This window comes from Engystomops pustulosus, chromosome 2 (genome assembly GCF_040894005.1).
Source record: "Engystomops pustulosus chromosome 2, aEngPut4.maternal, whole genome shotgun sequence".
NCBI lineage: Eukaryota > Metazoa > Chordata > Amphibia > Anura > Leptodactylidae > Engystomops > Engystomops pustulosus.
This window is the reverse complement of record NC_092412.1, coordinates 109,662,723-109,685,817: the sequence shown is the minus strand read 5'-3', so window position 1 is coordinate 109,685,817 and position 23,095 is coordinate 109,662,723. Positions and strand designations below refer to the sequence as shown.

General features: G+C 40.2%; 1 protein-coding gene across 5 annotated transcripts in view; it reads left to right on the top strand.

Annotated features, from left to right (window-relative positions):
* CFAP47 (cilia and flagella associated protein 47) overlaps nt 1–23,095 on the top strand; it is a 381,927-nt gene that overhangs the window by 307,855 nt on the left and 50,977 nt on the right. For all 5 annotated transcript variants that reach the window (XM_072135929.1, XM_072135930.1, XM_072135931.1 and 2 more), the window contains exons 57-58: nt 6,883–7,039; nt 16,036–16,131. In XM_072135929.1, coding sequence (XP_071992030.1) covers nt 6,883–7,039; nt 16,036–16,131 — 253 coding nt within the window. The remainder of the gene's footprint in view (nt 1–6,882; nt 7,040–16,035; nt 16,132–23,095) is intronic.

The window sequence follows — 23,095 nt, the reverse complement described above, 5'->3', positions numbered from 1 at the left end:
AGATGAGATGAGACCACTCAGAGTAGACGGCAAGTCACGAGCAGACAGCGCGTCTTTAACTTGTTCAGAAAGCAATCAGGGCTGCTTCGTTCCAGGCTAACTCAGAGGCCAGAGTACGGAACCAAACTGCATAGTAACCAACAGATGAATCCCCTTGAAGCAGGTTCAGTAGTGTGAACTCAGCTGAAGACACCTGGGCAGGTTCCTTGAAGGCAGACCGGAATTCAGTGAGCAACGCAGTGAGAATAGCAGTGACTTGATTGTTTCTGTCCCAGGGGGGAGTAGCCCATGCAATGGCTTTTCCAGAAACAAGACTGATCACAAAAGCCCCCTTAGCCCGCTCTGTGGCGAACTGCATAGGCATGAGTTCGATATGTAGGGAGCACTGAGTAATGTAGCCCTTGCACAACTTTGCCTCAATGTCATATTTGGAGGGTATGGATAGACACAACCTCGGTTTAGCAGGAGACCATGAAGCTGTAGAAACGGGAGGTGTCGTATGCACTGGACGCTGTTGCTGAGCAGCCAACAGTTGCTTCCGGGGCGGCCGTGACTTGTCCGGAGTCTAAGTGGCACCTGATTTTCACCACTTCCGCAAAGTGGGTTGGACCTGCTGTGGCATGTTACCACCAGGTCGGTCCACAGGTGCCACAGGAGACGCCGCTGGATCCCGGCGAGGTAAGACGTCCAGCGTGGCACATGGAGGTACAAGGATGCACCTGCGACCCGAGGCAAGGGTCGCAGGGGCACCCATGACAATTTCGTCCCGTACACATCCTTTTGTTTATTTATAGTAGGACACTAGTGTCTCATGGCACTTATCTGAGTTGTAAAAGAAGCAATTGTGTTTCACCTTTTGAAATTTCTCTGGGCATCCTCTGCCCTTATATACTAGACAGTTTAGATGAATGAAAGAGTTTTCTCCACATTCAAAATGTTGGCAGGCCCAGGGCCATCAACCGTAGTGGAAACACTTTCCTCGCCAAATAAAAGGATATCCTCATATGATGCTACCATGCTTCCTCATCCAATATCCCTAGCAAGCGTACCTCAGGGGCCAGAGGAAATGGCACATCTATTATGCTAGACAAAACTGATGTCACCGAATCCCTCAGTGATTGGGCAACTGGGCACGTCCACTGGGCTCCATAGCTGTTAATTGAGGTTGGAGCCCCTCAAGTTAATGTGCATGATATTTTTTTTGGTAAAAACAGGGGCATGAGAAGCTAAAAGAAAAGCAGTTCCTGTCAGAGGGGGCACACACCTGTATGTAAGTGTGCTTGATTTACAATCCTTCATCCTGTTGGTAGATTTACTTTAAATTTACATGAGCTAAAATACATGATAATATCATTTACAATATATGGTATGTGTCAATGCAGTGGCACACAGAAGATAAAGGAAGTTTTGATAAAATTCATTATCAAAGCTTATAGTATCTTAGCTTAAGAGGATTATTTTTGGTACAGCTGCTCCTAAATCTTCAATTACAAACATGGATCCATTAGGGAATTGTGGACACAGTAAACCTGATACGATCAACAAGCATACCAGGACTACCCATAAGCAGCTGGCACATCTACAAAGATTGTTGAAATATGTGCTGATCCGATGCACCTGATCCTTAATGAAATTGGCATAGGATCTCTTTGGAGACATGATTTGGTCACCAGAGATTTAGCTGTTTATGAAGTATTCAACCTGGACAAAGAAGAGCAGAACACAAGAAAAATTCTGAATTCATGTCTTTTAGATATGAAAAGAAAATCTGTTTTCACTGTAAAGTACTTGCTAGTGCAATGAGGTTCTACATATGTATTGTCAGCAATAAATATAAAAATCTGGTATCTGTCATGTCAGAACTTCTGCAAGATTAAGTTCTTCTGTAAAAGCACCATACCCAGATGTGATTGGTGCAGGAATACAGCAAAATAATATGATGCCTAAAAATAAAGTAAGAAATGGAAAACAATTTTTCAATACTGAAAGGGTGAAACCCCTGTACGTAAAATTAATTTCAGCCTTAATGATAAATGTCTAGTCTAAGTAGAAGTTCTCTCAGAATATAAATGTACGCTACCGGTGGAAACAAATCCCCTTGACTGTTGGATTTAAAGATGTAGAACTGGTTAACATGACTGAAAGTATACAATTGGGATAAGTTGCACTTTTTGCAGTGTAGTTAACCAAAATTAGTTATTGTATTGCTGTGTTCTACTTTACTTTAAAATGTGTAATGTCATGGTGACTTGCCTGAAAAAAAAGCATACATAGGCAGGCAATAATTCTCCTATATTATCAAATGTTGGAGAGTGCTGGAAATCGGACAAGAGGCCCCATACCAATAAATGTTTTTCTGCAGTACAGTTAGCATCAACAGTAAGTCTCATATCGGAAACAGAAATTGGGAACAGAGAAAGCAAAAGGGCAGCAGGGTCAATATCAAGCTTGTGGCCATATTGCTTGGAGTAAAGAGCATTCCTACCAAATGTGAAGCACGGTAGCCGGGTCTGTCTGCATCTCCAACATTCTGCTGGGCAAGAAGGGTAAATTAAATGTAGTCTTATTGGCACTCAGTAGCATCTAGATAAGATTTAAACGTTAGTTTCATGTCCTTTACATGAGATGGAAAACCTATGGCTCAGTTCAAACATTTTAGCCTAGTTCTCTGAGTCATATGTTTTGCCATCCATCCACATAAACTATGTCATATTCAGCCCAATTATCTAAATACAAGGAATAGATCACTGAAATTGGTCTAATTGTAGTTGAGAAGGCAGTACACATTTTTTCATAGAAATTATTTGTATATAGAAATTATCTGAAAGTGAGAGGAGTATCAGACCACAATGGAGCTAGGAAGGTGGCCATGTTGTCCAGGAGGAAGTCAAGGGTTATCTATGATCAGTGTGAGAGAATCTTAGGAGCTTGTTTCAGTGTCTGTAGTATTTGCTCGGGTGAAAGGGAGAGCCCCTGCCTAGTCCCGTTACCGATTGTGAAGGGGGAGTTACCGTAACCATTTACCCTGATTTGTGCTCCAAGGTAGTTATATAAGGCTCTAATATGTTTTCAGCATGCCTGGTTGCGACCTACTTGGTCCAGGCGAACCGGGGCCCCAGGAGAAAAGCTACTTGATTGTTGAGAAATTTAGAGTATATCTTGTTATTAGAGTAGATTAGGGAAATGGGTATATAGCTTGAACATAATTGAGGGTCCTTACCATCTTTGGAGATTTCCGTAATATGTGCATATAGAAAGGAGGAGCAGAAGAGAACTGAATCAGAGATGGAATTTAAGGCACCAAGAAGTTAAGGGGATAAGTTGTCAAGCAGAGACTTGTAAACATGGGGTGGATTTGTGAATGAATATAGAGACACTCTTAGTTTTTCTCAGTGGTTTTGTGCTGTGAATGGACATAGGATAGTATTGCCTATTAATAGGGGACACATGAACCATTTTAAAATGCATTCTTGTATGCACAGTATGTGAGCACAATGTTTATGAAAATAGAACATCCAATCTCTTCTCAAGGATATTAAGTCTTTTGTCATTAAAGAAGGCAATGCTCAAAGTCAATTTCATGAAGTTCAATAATGGAACTTTCAGTTAAAGTGTGTTTGACTGAGAGGGTAGGGAGCAAGGAGAAGAGGGAAGGGATCAGTAGTAAGGTTGGCAAAATAAACCAGAGATAGGTGTGTATGAAAGCTGGAATCCACCACTGTGGAATCACCCCACCACAACCACTTATATCATGAAACAGAGGCAATTTAGTTTTAGAAATAAAAATACAAACTGGTATCATACAAGGGAGATAAATGTATATAATGTATATGATGTGGAGGACAGCGAGAACAGAAGTAGGCACTGAAATGGAGCCCTGAGGACAAGCCCAGTCCTTGTCTTGAAACGCGTATCACTTTTGTATATACAAATTTTTCTTGTTTTAAATGTTTGTACATTTTTAAATTCATTTTTATAAATAAAAAGCCTACATTGTTTTCTATGAAATACGAGCGCCATATTGAATTTTTTTGGAGTTGATCTATAACTCTGAACCTCTTTGCCTACATCAACAAAAGGAATTTGATCATTAATCTGAATTTTTTATAAAAAAAAAAAACAAATCTAAACTTTTTCCACCTTTGCAAGTTTAATATTTCTTGGGGCAGAAATGATAAAATAGTTGATGCATTACTATGTAAATGTATAATATCAACAACAGAAATGCCAAGCTATAAAAAGCAATACCAGTGTTAAATTAACAATCTGTTCAAGATAATCAGAAGATTATTCAATCAGAACATATGACAATGAAAGAGAATACAAATGACACAGGTGCCATAGCATGGAAAACCATATTGTGAAGCCATGATTTTCCCAGAAGGGGTCATCCATAAAGGGGCAGAGAACGGATTAGCCAGATGCTTCTTCTGCATGTTCTGCATGAGCAACCCCAGTGTTTTATACCAAGAAAAAATTGTGATATCAAGGTTTAAAAATACTGCCAATCTTTTTCTGTTTTTATGAAAGTGTTTGTAGTGTCTAAATATCGACCCATCAACCACAACCATAAAACCTCCTTTACAACATTGTATATTGCACCCCCTGCCCAGCAAGCTGTGATACATTTCTTTCAGAGAAAGAATTAACTTCAGCAGTAACTTCAGCATTTGCTTCAGCAATTTGTGCCCTTGTCAAAGTCACTCAGATCTATATCCTATCCTAGTTTTCCTGCTTCCTGCTGCTTTCTATATCCCACCTCTGGACAGATACCATTGTAACATGTAATGGTAATCACTGGCTATTGGGCTTAGTGTTATTGTTGATTAGTGTGCCATGTCTCCTAATTTACAAGACTTTGGGGCAGATTTATCAAGCTGTCTGAAAGTCAGAATATTTCTAGTTCCCCATGGCTCAGCTTTCATTTTTACCAGGGCTCATGAATATTTTAACCCCTTACCAACATTTGTACTGCATGGCTGGAGGTGCGTTCCCGCATTATGCAGTAATATTACGTCAAGCTTCTGGCGCCGGCTCCTAAACGCAGCTGGCACCAGAAGCTGCGGGTGTCGGCTGTATACTATAGCCGAAACCCGCCTCTAACACCTGCGATTTGAGATTTCTCAGATCGAGGGTGTTAACCCCTAACATGCCACGGTCGCGCTGACCTGCGGCACTTACCAGGGGGGGTCGCTGCTCCGATCGCAGCCCAGGGACTGCCAGTGTCCCGGGGCTGTGCGATCCTCTTCCGGGAGCCAGCATGCTCAGTGTGTTACATTACACAGTGTAAGGCGAAGAAGAGCTTGAACAAGCCAACCTGTAAAAGTAAATTAAAAAGTTAAAAACATTAAATAAAATCACATTTTAATAAAAAGAATTAAATAAAGTCCGCTAAACACAAACATTCCCTTTACACATGTAATAAAGTAAAAAAAACCCTGCAAAATCGCCAAAAAAAGTTATGTGCGCCAAAATAGTACCACTGAAAAGGACAACTCAACATGTAAAAAAATAAGCCCTAAACTAGCTTTGTCAACCAAAAAATATTGAAGTTACGTCTCTGAAAATATGGCGATGCAAAAACAAATGAGATTTCCTCTAAATTAGTTTTTTTTCTAGTAAAACTGTAAAAATAAATGAAAAACTATATAAATGAGGTATCAATGTAATCGTAGTGATCTATAGAATAATGATGATATAATATTTTTAGTGTATGGTGTACGACCCCCAAAAAATTCTAAAAGGAAGGAAACTAAAATTGACAATTTTCTTTTTACCCATACATTCAAAAGTTAATAAAATCTCATCAATAAGCTAATGAGCCACTAAAATGAAATATTTGTAAAGTTCATCTCATGTCACAAAAAATAAGCCCTTATATGTCCAAATTGCCAAAAAAGCTTCTTCACATTCATTAAGATGTTTAGACCATTTTTAGAGAGTTTTCCAATTTGTTCAAAAAGAGGGCATGGCCACACCAGTCTTATACTGCACCAGATTATTCATCCAGCATCAGACACAGTGGGGGACATTTACTATGGGGTTTCAGCAGTTTTGTGGTGCTCTCACCGCATGTTGCTTTCCAACGTATTTAGCTGGAAGCACCAGAAAAAATGACTTTTTCCACCTGCTTCGACTCTGCTCCGAAAAGGAGTGTTACTTTGGCTTTGGAGTGGAAATTCCAACACAATTCATATGTGTCATAGCCATTATTGGACGCTCTAAAAGAAAATAGACCAAAAGAAATTTGGTCTTGCAGGGACAAAAAATTGTGCTACTGCACTTATACTAGCGCACTGGGAAAAACACTCACCACATTAGGATGGATGCTACCTGTCCTTGGTGGTAGAGCTATGGCGCAGAGCGTTAAGGGGTTAATAAGTCTATTTTTGAAAGTACAAGGTTAATATTTAGCCTCAAAGAGGCTCATTTACTAAGGGCTCTGCCCTACGCTTTTGTCGGACTGTGCTTGATCTTCTAGGCTAAAACAACTTGCACAGGTATTTAAGAAGTGTCTGCACGGTATTGTGTTGCAAGCAACCCTTTTAGTGCTGCAGCTGCGCTGGCCTGACTGATTTTGACCGAAAACCGGATTTAACTTGCAAATTGTGTCACACGCCCTACGTTAAAGGTCCACCACAAAAAAGTTGGTGAACTCTGTCAGTCCAGTGTGGGGAAGCGTCAGATTCTTGATCTGGTGTATGTTCTTAATGAGCCGGTCGCACCCAGCATTATACATGGAAAGAGCACTTTTAGTGGAGTTTCTAAGTAAATGTAGCAGGTGTGCAACATTTGGTGATTGTAAATGCAACTGTGCAAACTCTATCTATCTATCTTTCGTATTATGTTTTCATCGTATTAAAACTGTTAATTTTTGAACAGTTTGAAGAATGGACATTTCATGTATCAGGAGTGGGCCTCATCCCTCAACCTATGGAACCAGCAAGCATTAGCACGAATGTTGGAAGCCTTGCCTCAATCAACATTTCCTTTAAGAACCCAACAAATGAAAATGTTCTCATTGATGTTATTCTAACAGGTAATGTACTTTCTTAACAATAAAAGTGCATTTTTTACAAACCAGCAATGCTTTGAATTGAATTAAAACTTGCACACAGAATCAAAAGGTTAGATGTATAATAATGAGATGGTGAAAATGAACACGCTTCAGTATTTAATAATGATGAATATCTCAATACATCCACTGTCTGAAAATCATAATGAAAATGAATAGCTAAGAAATTGAGAAAAAAAATTCTTATCACAGCACTCTGCATTCATTGGGGTTAAAGGACATTATCACTGCCAGGTAGAATCGGCAGCTGCACATTTATTAGTCTCCATTATTGTATTGTCTTTTAACTTGTCATTAATGATGAAATAGTAGGTGTGAGGCTGATTTATCCATTTATTTCTGATTTATAGTGGGAAGTGTATATATTGTGCATGAGTGTCAAATCAGATGGAGATATTTCAGTATGATAGACAGCTGTATAAAGAATTGGCAATTAACCCCTTAAAGACAAGGCCCTTTTTCTTTTTTGTGTTTTCATTTTTCACCCCCCACTTTAAAAAATCTATAACTTTTTTTGTTTCTATGTAAAGAGTTGTGTATGGGCTTGTTTTTTTCCATAACAAATTGGACGTCATAGTGACAGAATTTAATATTCCATGCCGTGTACTGGGAAGCGAGAAAACATTTCTAAATACATGAAAATGGTGAAAAAACGGATTTGCTCCATCTTCTTGTGGGCTTGGATTTTATGCTTTCACTGAGCATCCCAAATGACATGTCTCCTTCATTCTTTGGGTCAGTATTAAAACCATCTGTACAAAAAACAATTCTTCATTTTGCTGTCACCTGGTGCTAATAACTTTTTCATACTTAAGTGTACGAGGCTGTGTGTGGTGTCATTTTTTGCAACTTTTGGTGACGTTTTCAAAACTATTATTTTGAGGACTGTACAACCTTTTGATCACTTTTTATTATATTTCTAATATTTAGGAAAATGACAAAAAAGTGATATTTCAAATTTACTGACTTTCCCTCACTGTATGGGGATAGTGTTCCTCACTGTATGCGGGTAGTGTCCCTCACTATATGGAGGTAGTGTCCCTCACTGTATGGTGGTGGTGGTGTCACTCACTGTATGGTGGTAGTGTCCCTCACTGTATGGCGGCAGTGTTCCACACTGTATGGCTGTATTCCTCACTGTAAAGGGGTAGTGTTCCTCACTGTATGGCAGAAGTCTTCCTCACTATATGGCGGTAGTGTCCCTCACTTTATGGTGGTAGTGTCCCTCACTGTGTGGTGGTAGTGTCCCTAACTGTATGGTGGTAGTGTCCCTCACTGTGTGGTGGTAGTGTTCCTCACTGTATGGCGGTAGTGTTCCTCACTGTATGGTTGTAGTGTTCCTCACTGTATGGCGGTAGTGTCCCTAACTGTATGGTGGTAGTGTCCCTCACTGTATGGGGGTAGTGTCCCTCAATGTATGGCTGTATTCCTCACTGTGTGAAGGTAGTGTTCCTCACTGTATGGCAGTAGTAGTCCTCACTGTATGGCTGCAGTATTCCTCACTGTATGGCGGCATATTCTTCACTGTATTGCGGTAGTATTCCTAACTGTATGGGGGTAGTGCACCTCACTTTATGGCGGTAGACTTCTTCACTGTATGGCGGTAGTGTTCCTCACTGTATGGCTTTATTCTTCAAAGTATGGCGGTTGTGTTCCTCACTGTATGGTGAAAGTGTTCCTCAATTTATGGCGGTAGTGTCCCTCACTGTATGGCGGTAGTGTCCCTCACTGTATGGCGGTAGTGTCCCTCACTGAATGGGGGTAGTGTACCTCACTGTATGGCGGTAGTCCTCTTCACTGTATGGCGGTAGTGTTCCTCACTATATGGCTGTATTCTTCACTGTGTGGAGGTTGTGTTCCTCACTGTATGGCGGTAGTGTCCCTCACTGTATGGCGGTAGTGTTCCTCACTGTATGGCTGTATTCTTCACTGTATGGCGGTAGTGTTCCTCACTGTATAGCGGTAGTGTCCCTCACTGTATGGCTGTATTCTTCACTGTATGGCGGTAGTGTTCCTCACTGTATGGCGGTAGTGTCCCTCACTGTATGGCGGTAGTGTCCCTCACTATATGGTGGTGTGTTTCTCACTGTATGGGGGTAGTGTCCCTCACTGTATGGGGGTAGAGTTCCTCAATGTATGGCTGTATTCTTCATATTATGGAGGTTGTGTTCCTCACTGTATGGCAGTAGTGTTCCTCACTGTATGGCGGTAGTGTCCCTCACTATATGGCGGTAGTGCTCCTCACTGTATGGGGGTAGTGTTCCTCACTGTATGGCGGTAGGGATACCAACTTTGTATAGTTTTTATAATGTTTTCATACAATCTCAAAAATTAAAAAAAAATTATTTTGCCATCTTCTGGCGCTAATAACTTTTTTATACTTTGGTGTACAGAGCTATGGGTTGTGTAATGTTTTGCGACTTTTTGTGATGTTTTTATTGTTATTATTTTAAGGACTGCATGACCTTTTGATCACTTTTTATTGATTTTTTAAATCTTTTTTCAAAATGTAAAAAAAATGCCATTTTCAGCTTTAGGAGCTATTTTCCATTACAGGGTTAAACACAGTGAAAAAACGCTATTATATATTGATAGATCGGGATTTTATAGATGCATCGATAGCTAATTTTTTTTTTATTTTTACTGTTTTTTTTTTTTTATCAGTTCGAGGGAAAGGGGTATGATTTGAAATTTTAGGTTTTATTATTCTAATTTTTTTTAAACTCTTTTTAATTTTTATTTTTACTATTTTTCAAATTCCCTGGAGTGCTTTAACCCTAGGTTGTCTGATCAATCTTGTCATATAATGCCATACTACAGCATGGCAGTATATGTTGATTTCCCACATCATAATGAATGGGTTAAACCAAAGCAGCCTTGGCTATTGAAAGGGCTCAACCCATTAGCCCTCTCCATGCACCCACAGCCGTGATCAGTTTGAATCGAATTTACTCTGAAAATTCAGCGAACAGGATCAAATCCAATTTACCTAAATTTGCCCATCTTTAATCACAATGTGCAAATCTCACATTGTAATAGATAGCCTAAAACCTGAAGGCCTTGGGTCTTTGCCCGTGGCAATCAAAGTGTTAACACTTGCAATTGGTGCTAGCATGTTAGCGACAGGTGTTTTCTCCATTGTGCAGCAAACACCACGTGAATATGAAGAGGGCTCAGCCTGTGAGCCCACTTCATACTCCCAATCCACTACAGGATGTTCAGGAATGTCTTTTTGCGTTAAGGGGTTAAATTGTAGTTAATAAATACATTACAATATTCCAAAGTGCTGTCAATTTACTTTTCTTGTTCCCTTGAGTTCCTGTTTCAATTGGAGTTCAGCGTTTAATTTCATATTTATGCACTCAGCCTTATGTAGAGTACAGTGTGTGTCTTTTATTTGTGGGGGTTAACTGAAGAATCTAAGTCTGCCACGACTCACACATTTTTGTGCTGTGTGTGCTTGTGGGGGGATTGTTAACATATTTCTTTTTTACTTTATTAAACTAAACAACCTTTTCAGATAATTTTTAATATTGTGTGAGAGGAATTTTCTTTTATATGCTTTGTTAAGAAATCCTGATTGATTTGTAAAGAAACAGGCTCATCTAATATCCCTGTGTGATATCCCTGTGTTTGTTATCATAGTTATGAGCAGTTAGGATTAACAGCTTCACTGTCAGCTTAATGTTTAAAAATAATGCTCATAGTATAATAATGCACACGGGAAGAGCAGAAGGGGTCAACAGTCACCGCTCACAGCTGTTTGAACAAACAGAGGAGTAAAGAGAGTCCTGTCTTCAGCTCTGGTTGTCAGATAGCTCTTCGCAACAGAGAAGTAAAACAGTTACTAGGGGGCACTTTGCAGCCCGTTTCTTTACAAACTAAGCAGAATTTCTTTTTCACAATGCTGCCCACACTCACTATCAAAAATTATCTGTTACTATGGTAACCTGAAATCACCGTAGAAAGGGCTGTTGATCGTGGCCAAGATGTTGAGGCCTCTACCTTTTAAGTGGCACAGTCTGGTTCAAACATACTAATGTAAAGGTTGCTGGCATAGCAATGGGTGTCTCCTCTTATGAGCCTGTGAGTCCTTTCCATTTAGGGTAAATTACTACATGCTATACATGCACAGTGGATGTTGTTAAAATTTAAAAGTTAATTAAATCTATCAAATTTTTTAAAGTTTCTAATTATGAATGTTGTATGTTTGGTGTATGGACCAACATTTGTATAATGTGTGTTGCTGAGACACCACTCCCCTTTATTGTACTAGTCTTGAAGCTGTCAAAAATACTTGATAAATAATGGTATCACTTTCCACCAATACTGATGGAAATATGAAAAACCAAGCATAGTTATTTGTCTCTTAACAAAAAAGGAAACAAAAACTGAAAGTTTTCTATTTTGTTATAGCGAGTGAAGCTTCCAAATGAGTTCAAATTGTGCCATATCACATCACTTGATTCCTATACAACAGGTTTTTTTCTTTTATAGAGAAGATGGAATAAATGAAAGGGGTTAAATCTGAACTTTTAACCTACAGAGTTTAATTTAATTTAATTTCTCCTTAGCTTCCAGCAAAAATGTGCTAAACTACCCTGAACTAATTTTTCCAGCGGGAAGTCCTAGGGCTTGTTTTACCAGACTCTCACTTTCCTCTAATAGATTTTTGGAGCAACATCTGCTAAGACACTATTCTTCCTTCAAAAGGATTGAAGAGCATGCATACTTGGGCAGAAACAAATGACAGGCAGCGCGGATGCAACTGCTTCCCTGCATAGCAAAGACAGATTAAAATAGAGGTCATAGAGAAGTGGTTTTCTGTTGAGAAACTTTTTGCTTTCTGCCCTGTTAATGTAAATGTGATAACAATAGTAACAAAGAGCGGCAGAAAGAAAATTACCCAGCACTTTATCTCCAACAAATGTTGCAGTTCAATGTGTGCAGAAGCAGCTGTGGCTCCCCCAGGCAGCTATGTCTGCTTTAATTTCTGTTTGAGAAATCTATATCCTTGAGAATTGTTATGTCTGGAAGCTGTACAGGTAAACTTCATTTACGCACTGGAAAAATATTACAATGTTCCTGCTCATTCATTATTTATTATAAAGTTCACCTATGAATTACTGATCAGTTATGTGTAGTTTTTCAAATATTCCTTTCCATTTTACAAGATCTTAGTTTTCACAGCTATATTTCACATACTAATTTCCTGTCGGTCTAAACACACACACATACAAATCCCAAGTTGTTGACTACAGATCCTCATAAAACACACCTCAGATGTTGCACAACCACCTCAGCTGCTGCACAACCTCATCATACACACCTCAGCTGCTGCCCAACATCATCCTTTATACCTCAACTGTTGCACATCATCAATATACATACATCAAATGCTGCAGAACCTCATACTACAAACTGAAATTGCTGTTGAACCTCATAATACATACCATTATCTACTGCAGAACCTTATAATACACACCTCATCTGCTGCAGAACCTCATAATACACACCTCACCTACTGCAGAACATCATAATACACACCTCACCTACTGCAGAACTTCATAATACACACGTCATCTGCTGCAGAACCTCATAATACACACCTCACCTACTGCAGAACTTCATAATACACACCTCATCTACTGCAGAATCCCATAGTACACACCTCACCTACTGCAGAACCTCATAATACACACCTCATCTGCTGCAGAACCTCATGATACACATCTGTATATTAACAGGTGCTTCTTAACAGGTTGGCTCGAGGACCAGGAACTAGGATAGTAGAGGGAGTGTGTAACTCAGGAAAAGGAGGTTAGTGGAGACCTCCTCCTCCTGTTCACTGGTGGAGGTCCTAGGGCTCCTTTTCCGGATGTCCACCCTATAATGCAACCCTGATTTTAGCTGCTTACCAAAACATATGCAAGACACAGTTATGTAATCAATACAGACTCTTAGATTAAGTGAATCTAAAGTTCTTCTTAGAATTAAAGTTCTTCAATATGTAGCTTTCTCTTTTTATGAGGGACCAACTGACCATTGGGCAGTTATCTAAATGGCTAAGTAGTGGGTTGCACGGGCTATTCCCTGTATGACCCATCATGAATTTAGCAGACATGTGGGGTTGATTGCAGAAGTTTCATTTGCATTTGGAAGTGTTAGCTCTGAACCCTCAACATGTGGTCAAAGGATCTCAATTGTTTTGAATGAGGCCACCATTAGGCGGGAAAAAAGTAAAATCCATCAGACAGAAGACAAATTAGATGTAGCTAAAACAACAGTTTTGTACATTCTGATAAAAAGAGAGTTTATTAGTGAGCTCATATCATATTACATCTCCTCATCTATGGGCTCCCAAACTGGGTGAGAACAGACCAGGTTTCTCCCTGATTCCAAGATCCCAGAAACGTACCAGATATCTGGCTAGGATTCATAACTCTCTTTTGAAGTTATGTCTCAAAGATTCTTTTTGGTGGGAGCTCTATGAAGCCTGTGGTTCCAAAGGGTCTGCAAAAGTGTTAAAAATCATCCTTTAAAGCCAGTCTGTCTGAGTTTTTACAGCTTATGTACAGTTTTGGGTAAGAGGTTGTTCTGTGCTAAGTAGGATGCACATGGAAATCTAGCATATGGCCCCCCTTCCTTGCCAAATGAATCCCAAAATATTTATATAATGTTTTCTTTAGCATCAGTTTTGGTAAATAACTTCAACCAAGCTAACCTGCAAAACTATTGAAAACCTAAGACCACACATAATAATATTACAATGATTTGTTTAACATCACAAGTTCAGGTCCTCTACATCTGTATGTGTACAAATGTTCAGTTAGACAATTTCCAGCAGAGCATTGATTTCCTGATTTGCTTAGAAAATGGCATTGGTTATTTTTGTGTCAGTTTTCTGGAAGACAAATAGGAGTGAATGGTTGGATTATGCATCCTAGAACATTTTGAATGTAGGATTGGCTTAATGTCTATTTTCTTCAGTATTTATACAAGCAGTACTGTGCGTGCTTTGTGCTTACAATTCCGAAGTGATTAAAGAATTCATTGATCATGTTCTTCTGCTTGGCTTGTGCCTTAGTAACTGGAAATACAAATGGAAGCATATTTGTAAGAGTGAGATCTAGTGAGAATTCGTTTTGTTCTACTTGTTTGTTTATATTAAATTGCATATAATTAAAACAACCAGATTTTTTTTACTTATTGAAATTGTTACTATTATTGTTATAATCTGATTGTTCTAGGTTTTGGAGTCTATTGGCTGGTGTTAACGACTCACATTTATATGAGGCTTAGTGGGGTTGCTGATAGCTTCTACAAGAGACAGGCAATGTGGTGAAATAAAATAAAAATGTTCAACTTACCTGGTAAATGGCACATAATGACAGCTGAATAACTCTTGTTGACTTTTGCTGCAGTGATGGTATACCAGACACGCACACATGGTCATTACAGCCAATAACTGGCCAGTGATAAGTTGCAGCATGTACAGAATGTCATTGTCCAACCAGTTGGAGACCACTTAATATGAATGGGTATCAATATTATTTAAGAATTTATCACATTTTCTTCCCCTTCAAACCTGGAAAATATGTTAAGGAAGTCTGTCCTGCCAATTCCAAATCTTTATAATAGGCAGTTTCTCATTCCAATTTTTGTTATCAAATGTATGAACAAAATGATAATGCTGAAAAACTCTATGGGTTAGGAAAACAATTAAAATATGGTTTTGACCAATCATAGCCAATGTTAATTCAAAGTAACCACAAGGTCACATTACTAGAAATCAGGTATGTGGGGAGTACAATTATAATTCCCAAAGGAAGTTTTATGGCTAGACTTCAACCAAATCCAGGTTGTTACAGTTGTATTTTAATCTTAAGTCTACTATATTTATAAAATCCTTCTCTCTCTTCTCAGCAACCATGAGTAATTAGTGTAAAGAATGGATCAAAGTAGACAGATTTCCCTATACTTGTGTCTTCTCCTATGTTCTTTCTTAGCTTATGTATATTAGTGATGAGAGAGGGGGATGGACTGAAGAGGGTAATTTCTCCTTCTCCTGTGTCTACTACTTTCTCTTTCCTTAACTGATTTATACTTCAGCTAACATCAGTCATGGGGGGGGGGGGAGGTTGATTCATATCAACTTTGTAGGAATGACAGCCAATGTATATTGCAGTAGTGTTAGTTCTACAGTAAATGGGTTAATGGGACGAAGCGGGGGCAATAGGAACATCATTATCTGTATGTATTCAGCAGACTTTTAAGTGTAGTGGACTCTTACACATGTAATTACTTTCAGTGACCTATTATACACACATCACAATAGTATTCTGTGCCGTGAGGTATAATAGCTCAGTGGACCAGAACTTATAATATCCCATTTTTAACTAGGGCATATCCGCATTTAACAAATGGCTTAAAAATTCTGCCTAAAGACAAAAGTTACCTAAAAAAAATGAATGTACTATGAAAAGTGCTCTAAGATTGAGCTAAGATTTATATCCTAGTATAAAGTATAGTATCCTATTAACATAGTAAAGATTAAAATGGAAACTAATTTTTTGAAATTATTTTCTGCCAATATTTATAATGTAAATGCCAGACTGTCCGAAGGTAATGTAGAAACGATGGTTCAGTGTTTTAATATTTTCAGTGCTATTTGATTACTTTTGTAATTTCTAGTATGGATAGTTAGTGTGATTTTCAGGTTAAACCTCAAATTATCACAGGCATGACAAGCAACATGATTAAAAATGCAAAGGGAAAAGAAAGGAAAGGGAGATGCTGTCACCTCCTATTTGAGAGTGTACTTTGAAGAACATTCATCCGTGAAGTACTTTCATTAGAAAAGGCCTTTGATCACATTTCAACCATCAGTGAATTTATTTCCTTGAGTTTGACATTGAAGTATAAGAAAATATTCCATCTTTTTTTGTTACATATTTCAGATCAAGAACAGACTATGCATCGGCTTAGCGCATCTGTTCTGCGCCACTCCATCAATAAAGAGTCAGCGTTCTGTCTGCCCCTGAAGCAAACACAAGGTATTTATTTTAGTTGTCTTATCTTGACATAGTTGAAGAAATAGCACATTGGTGTTATCATCTTACTTCATATGCAGGTGTTGTGTCTTTTTTATCTGGTTCTTGTATGCAAATCTAATATGTCCGCATATTTCTTTACTTTAAATATCTGCCTCGTGTGTATGGTTATACATTATGTACAGTTATCAGCGTATCTATTCTTGTTGGAGTGTTAACCACTTGTGCAGTAAGCTAGTATGTTGCTTACTCAAAAATGTTATCGGAATGGTATTCCTATCTGAAGTGTATTCTAATCAAATGATAGGGAGGCCCAAGGGCAGGGCAAAGTTCACATTTGGGAACACAGCCCTTTGCTATTTCCTATTCCCACTTGGCTTTCTTGTTTTAGGACTTTCAATGTCTTTTATTCTCTATCAGCAATTTGTTTGAGTTGTTTTTTTTCTCTTTATCTTCCCATACCCCACTCCATATTTACCGTACTGATTCCTAAAGGAATGTATAGGGATTCAGGTATTGAAAGGACATTAAAAGGGGATTTCCATTTCAGCAAATAAATGTTATTGTTTGTGTAATAAAAAGTTCCACAAATTTCCAATATACTTTCTGTCTCAATTCCTCGTGGTTTTCTATATTCTGATTGCTGTCCTTCTATAGAAACCTTCATCGTTTTTTTCCAGAGGACAGAAATCTGACCATGGTCACACATGTGCCCGGTTTGTTATATCACACAGCGTTGATTACTCTCTGTTGTCTGTGTGACATCACATGACTATGGTCAGATTTCTGTCCACTGGAAGCTTTCCATAAAAGGACAGCAAGCAGAGATTCAGAAAACAGTGAGGAATTGATACAGAAAGTGTATTGGAAAATCGTATAATTTTTCATCATACAAACAATAACATTCATTTGCTGAAATTAGGAATACCCATTTAATGTAAACATTGGAAAAAGATCAGCTCAACTTCAAAACTAGTTATACATTTAAAATGTAATTATCTTATGATTTAAATTACATTGTTTTACCCCCTAAAGCTGCTCCTGCATTACCCTGTATTTTTGGTTAGTTAATGCAGATCTAGTTCTTAGGGTTAGATGAGCAGGCATGTGTGTAAGAGTGATATGTATGCTCCAGGAAACACAAGGATACCTGGGGTACACACACACATTTAAGTTTCATTTTCTTGTACTCATCAACTTTATGTATATGTTGCATTATAGAGTGCCATTAACAAGTTAGTTTGTTTTAATGGCCCAGGCACTATTTTCTGTTACAGTGCTCATGGCCGAGAAAAATCTTTTTCATTTTGATTGAACTGGTATTTTTGGACTTGGCAATACCTAACATGTTTATGATTATTACTGTTTATTTTTATATGTGTTCTAGGGAAAGGGGGTTCTTATTTTTTTTTACTATTATTTCAGACCCCAAGGGTACTTTAATCCTGGAGGGTCTGATCACGTATTCTATATACAGCGATGCTACTGTATTGAAGTACCGTATATAGTAATCCATAACAGGCTTACGAGTCTTCATGATACTGTAAGCTGCCATGGCAATAAATCGGTGCCCTGGAATGATTTCAAGGGGCGCTGATCAGCCATCCAAGATGGCAACACCCACCGGCAGCACTGTCAGGTGCCATGGTCGGTTTAGACCACAGCACTTAACAAGTTAACTGCCTTGATCAGTGCCAGCATCAACCCCAGAAGTTAGTGGGAGGTGTCAGGTCAGCCTTATTATACAGCTGACACCCGCTGTGTATGGAGAGAGCTCAGCTCGTGAGCTCTCTCTATAACCCTCCATAGCACCACAACGTTATTGTAAATCGCGGTGCGCTAATGGGTTAAATGTATATAAGGGTATTGTTGACAGTTCATGTCCCGCTATAGAAGTAAGGTAACATTTTCTCCTTATTGTCAATTACTTTAATACATACACTGAGGTAAGAAGGAGAGAAATATGCCACAGCTGGAAACAGGTATAATGGTGATCTGTGTCCTTTAAAGTTAAATAATAGTCATCATGTACAAAAATGTACATGTTCGGGAAAATAAAATATTGCTGGGTGGTTTAAAAACAATAAACATACTTACTGGCGTTGTACATCACTGCCGATATCTGTTTGTATACAGAGGCCTGTGGTCAGTCCTGGTGCCAGCACCTGGCCAACCCGGGCAAGTGCCGGGGCACCGGGGAGCTGGAGGGGCCCACTGGAGCCCCCGGATCAATTGTACCAGTGTAGAGCATAGAAGCAGAATCCAGAGCTCACCTGTCCTGGTTCCATTGAAGCGGTGCACCGCATGGTATGCGACGGCTCTGAAGCCGGCGCACATGGTGACATCATCAGATCACGTGTGCCGGCTTCGGGGCCGGTGCGTATGGGAGGCCCAGGCTGAAGAAAGATGGAGCCTGTTCGTGCGCTGCTCCAGGGGAACCAGGAAAGGTGAGATTTTTTTTCTTTCCCGGAGAGGGGTCATTGTAATCCGCAGGGGAAGGGGGGGTCAGTGCATTCCGCAGAGGGAGGGGGGCAGTGTATTCCGCAGGAGGGGGTCATTGTATTCCGCAAGGGGGAGGGGGGGTCATTGTATTCCACAGGGGGTGAGGGGGGTCAGTGTATTCCCCAGGGGAAGGGGGGTCACTGCATTTCTCATTGGGAGGGGGGTCAGTGTATTCCGCAGGAGAAGGGGGGGGGTCAGTGTATTCCGCAGGGGGAGGGTCAGTGTATTCCGCAGGGGGAGGGGGGGTAAGTGTGTCCGCAGGGACAGGGGGGTCAGTGTATTCCACAGGCGAAGGGGGGGGCAGTGTATTGCACAGGGGGAGGGGGGTGGTGAGTGTATTCCGCAGGGGAAGGGGGGGGTCATTGTATTCCGCAGGGGGAGGGGGGGTCAGTTTATTCCGCAGGGGGGGTCAGTGTATTCCGCAGGGGGAGGGGGGGTCAGTGTGTCCGCAGGGGGAGGGGGGTCAGTGTGTTTGCATTCTGGCTACTGGAGGGTGGCCCACAAAGGGGCCCACTAAGACTCTGTTGCCCAGGGGCCCACTAAAACCTGGAGCCGGCCCTACCTGTGGTGCCATGTATCTGTTAAAGCAGGAATTTCAGGGGTGAGTATATTATTTTTACAGCCATATGATTTTTTAACCCCTGCAAACCCCTTTTATTTGATAAAATACTAAATATATTGTACTAAGATGTTGTAAGGCATAATTAAATAATGATTGCATCTTGGACAGCTTTGTATTTTATATTTTTTCTGTTTTGAAATTTTAGAAATTGTGTTGGGTAACAATACATTGAATACTTATAAGGCTATGTTCATGTTCATGTTCATCAAACATTTTTTGAACATGTTTTTCACATGCGCCAGTGTTGTAAAGCCTTTGTATTATTAGCTTAAAGGAAACCTACCATCAAAATCAAGCACGATAACCCAGGGACACTTATAGATCCAGACACCGTGAGTGTGGTAATCTTGGGTAATTGGTTATCCATGGCCTCAATCATTGTAAAAGCAATGTTTGAAATGAAACTCACGAGTCAGAAGTGCACTGGGGGTGTTATCAGAGCCCCTGCATGCTGTAGCTTCACATGCTATTACAATGTCTCCTCCTCTCCCTCCTCCTTCAGCATTTCCCCCTTCCTCTTCCTGTTAATAACCCCCAGAGTCTTTCCCTATCATTACAGTGGGAGTGGGCATAGACACTAGCTATTGTTTCCATCTGTACAGGCACAGACTACGGCACAATTGTTTGCAGGGCCAAGGCAGGGAAACATCATACACTGGTGTACTTAGCGCCGGTGTATGGTAAATGTGCCCCACTATGTTCATATAGTGCGGTACTGTTTTTTACATCACATAAAAAATGTAATAAAAAGTGATCAAAAGGTCACATGATCCTCAAAATGGTAGCAATAAATTGTCAGCTTATTTCTTATACTGTATCTTACACAGTTTCATACGGCGAAGCATGAAAAAGCTATTATACAGTATATCATACTTTTTTTTGTACAAAATGTTTTTATATTTTATTGTATTCATATTGTATGTAAAAATGTATGGAAACACAATAAAACCTACATTAATTTGGTATCACCGTGATGCCAGATTTTTCTTCACCCTTCCCAGTACATGGCATGAATTAATAAATACCGTAACTGAGAATTACAATTTATTACTCTGAAAATAAGCCCTCATGCAGAAACATGAACAAATTACAAACCTTTGAAGGTGGGGAACAAGAAATTAACAAAAAAGGCTGCAACGCGAAGTGGTTAAGACCCTTGTAATGATACATGTTCCCCCCATGCTCCTTACACCATGTAGGTCTTGTTGGGATGAGCAGGGAAAGGGAGAGAGGCTATGCCCTCACAGAGATCGGGTGAAGGGCGGACAGAGGTCATTGGGGTCTGGTAGCACTAGATCCTCCTGACTTTTGGGCTATAAGACTGTTAAATACGTTATGAATAGAGATGAGCGAACATGCTCGTCCGAGCTTGATGCTCGGTCGAGCATTAGGGTACTCGAAACTGCTCGTTACTCGGACGAATACTTCGCCCGCTCGAGAAAATGGCAGCTCCCGCCGTTTTGCTTTTTGGCGGCCAGAAACAGAGCCAATCACAAGCCAGGAGACTCTGCACTCCACCCAGCATGACGTGGTACCCTTACACGTCGATAGCAGTGGTTGGCTGGCCAGATCAGGTGACCCTGGGATAGACTAGCCGCTGGCCGCGCTGCTCGGATCATTCTGTCTCTGGATGCCGCTAGGGAGAGAGCTGCTGCTGCTCAGGGAAAGCGTTAGGGTGTTCTATTAGCTTACTGTTAGGCAGGAGTGATTCTCAAAGAACCCAACAGCCCTTCTTAGGGCTACAATAACGTTCTACTTTTTTTATTTTAATTTGCATATTTTACCATTTTGTGAGGAATTAGCAGGGGGACTTGCTACCGTTGTGTTTAGCTCTTAGTGGCACACATATCCATAGCAAAGACCGAAGTGGGAAAATTCAGTAGGGGTTGGATTTCTATTAGGCAATAACTCAGTGTCATCTCATCTGGCATAGTACTGTGCTTCCTTTGATACTTGGCTAGAAAATAGCCATAGGAGAATACAAACAGCTTCTTGAAGCCTACAGTAGCGTTCTATATATTTGATTTCTGGTTGATCTGCTGGTGGCTGTAGTTTCTGCAGTGCATGTACTTGCCAATTCTGAGCAATTTGTAGTGAGACTTGCGACCGCTGTGTTCTGCGCTTAGTGGCGCACATATCCATAGCAAAGGCTGAAGTGGCAAAATTCAGTAGGGGTTGGATTTCTATTAGGCAATAACTCAGTGTCATCTCATCTGGCATAGTACTGTGCTTCCTTTGATACTTGGCTAGAAAATAGCCATAGGAGAATACAAACAGCTTCTTGAAGCCTACAGTAGCGTTCTATATATTTGATTTCTGGTTGATCTGCTGGTGGCTGTAGTTTCTGCAGTGCATGTACTTGCCAATTCTGAGCAATTTGTAGTGAGACTTGCGACCGCTGTGTTCTGCGCTTAGTGGCGCACATATCCATAGCAAAGGCTGAAGTGGCAAAATTCAGTAGGGGTTGGATTTCTATTAGGCAATAACTCAGTGTCATCTCATCTGGCATAGTACTGTGCTTCCTTTGATACTTGGCTAGAAAATAGCCATAGGAGAATACAAACAGCTTCTTGAAGCCTACAGTAGCGTTCTATATATTTGATTTCTGGTTGATCTGCTGGTGGCTGTAGTTTCTGCAGTGCATGTACTTGCCAATTCTGAGCAATTTGTAGAGAGACTTGCGACCGCTGTGTTCTGCGCTTAGTGGCGCACATATCCATAGCAAAGGCTGAAGTGGCAAAATTCAGTAGGGGTTGGATTTCTATTAGGCAATAACTCAGTGTCATCTCATCTGGCATAGTACTGTGCTTCCTTTGATACTTGGCTAGAAAATAGCCATAGGAGAATACAAACAGCTTCTTGATCTTGAAGCCTACAGTAGCGTTCTATATATTTGATTTCTGGTTGATCTGCTGGTGGCTGTAGTTTCTGCAGTGCATGTACTTGCCAATTCTGAGCAATTTGTAGTGGGACTTGCGACCGCTGTGTTCTGCGCTTAGTGGCGCACATATCCATAGCAAAGGCCGAAGTGGCAAAATTCAGTAGGGGTTGGATTTCTATTAGGCAATAACTCAGTGTCATCTCATCCGGCATAGTACTGTGCTTCCTTTGATACTTGGCTAGAAAATAGCCATAGGAGAATACAAACAGCTTCTTGATCTTGAAGCCTACAGTAGCGTTCTATATATTTGATTTCTGGTTGATCTGCTGGTGGCTGTAGTTTCTGCAGTGCATGTACTTGCCAATTCTGAGCAATTTGTAGTGAGACTTGCGACCGCTGTGTTCTGCGCTTAGTGGCGCACATATCCATAGCAAAGGCTGAAGTGGCAAAATTCAGTAGGGGTTGGATTTCTATTAGGCAATAACTCAGTGTCATCTCATCCGGCATAGTACTGTGCTTCCTTTGATACTTGGCTAGAAAATAGCCATAGGAGAATACAAACAGCTTCTTGATCTTGAAGCCTACAGTAGCGTTCTATATATTTGATTTCTGGTTGATCTGCTGGTGGCTGTAGTTTCTGCAGTGCATGTACTTGCCAATTCTGAGCAATTTGTAGTGGGACTTGCGACCGCTGTGTTCTGCGCTTAGTGGCGCACATATCCATAGCAAAGGCCGAAGTGGCAAAATTCAGTAGGGGTTGGATTTCTATTAGGCAATAACTCAGTGTCATCTCATCCGGCATAGTACTGTGCTTCCTTTGATACTTGGCTAGAAAATAGCCATAGGAGAATACAAACAGCTTCTTGATCTTGAAGCCTACAGTAGCGTTCTATATATTTGATTTCTGGTTGATCTGCTGGTGGCTGTAGTTTCTGCAGTGCATGTACTTGCCAATTCTGAGC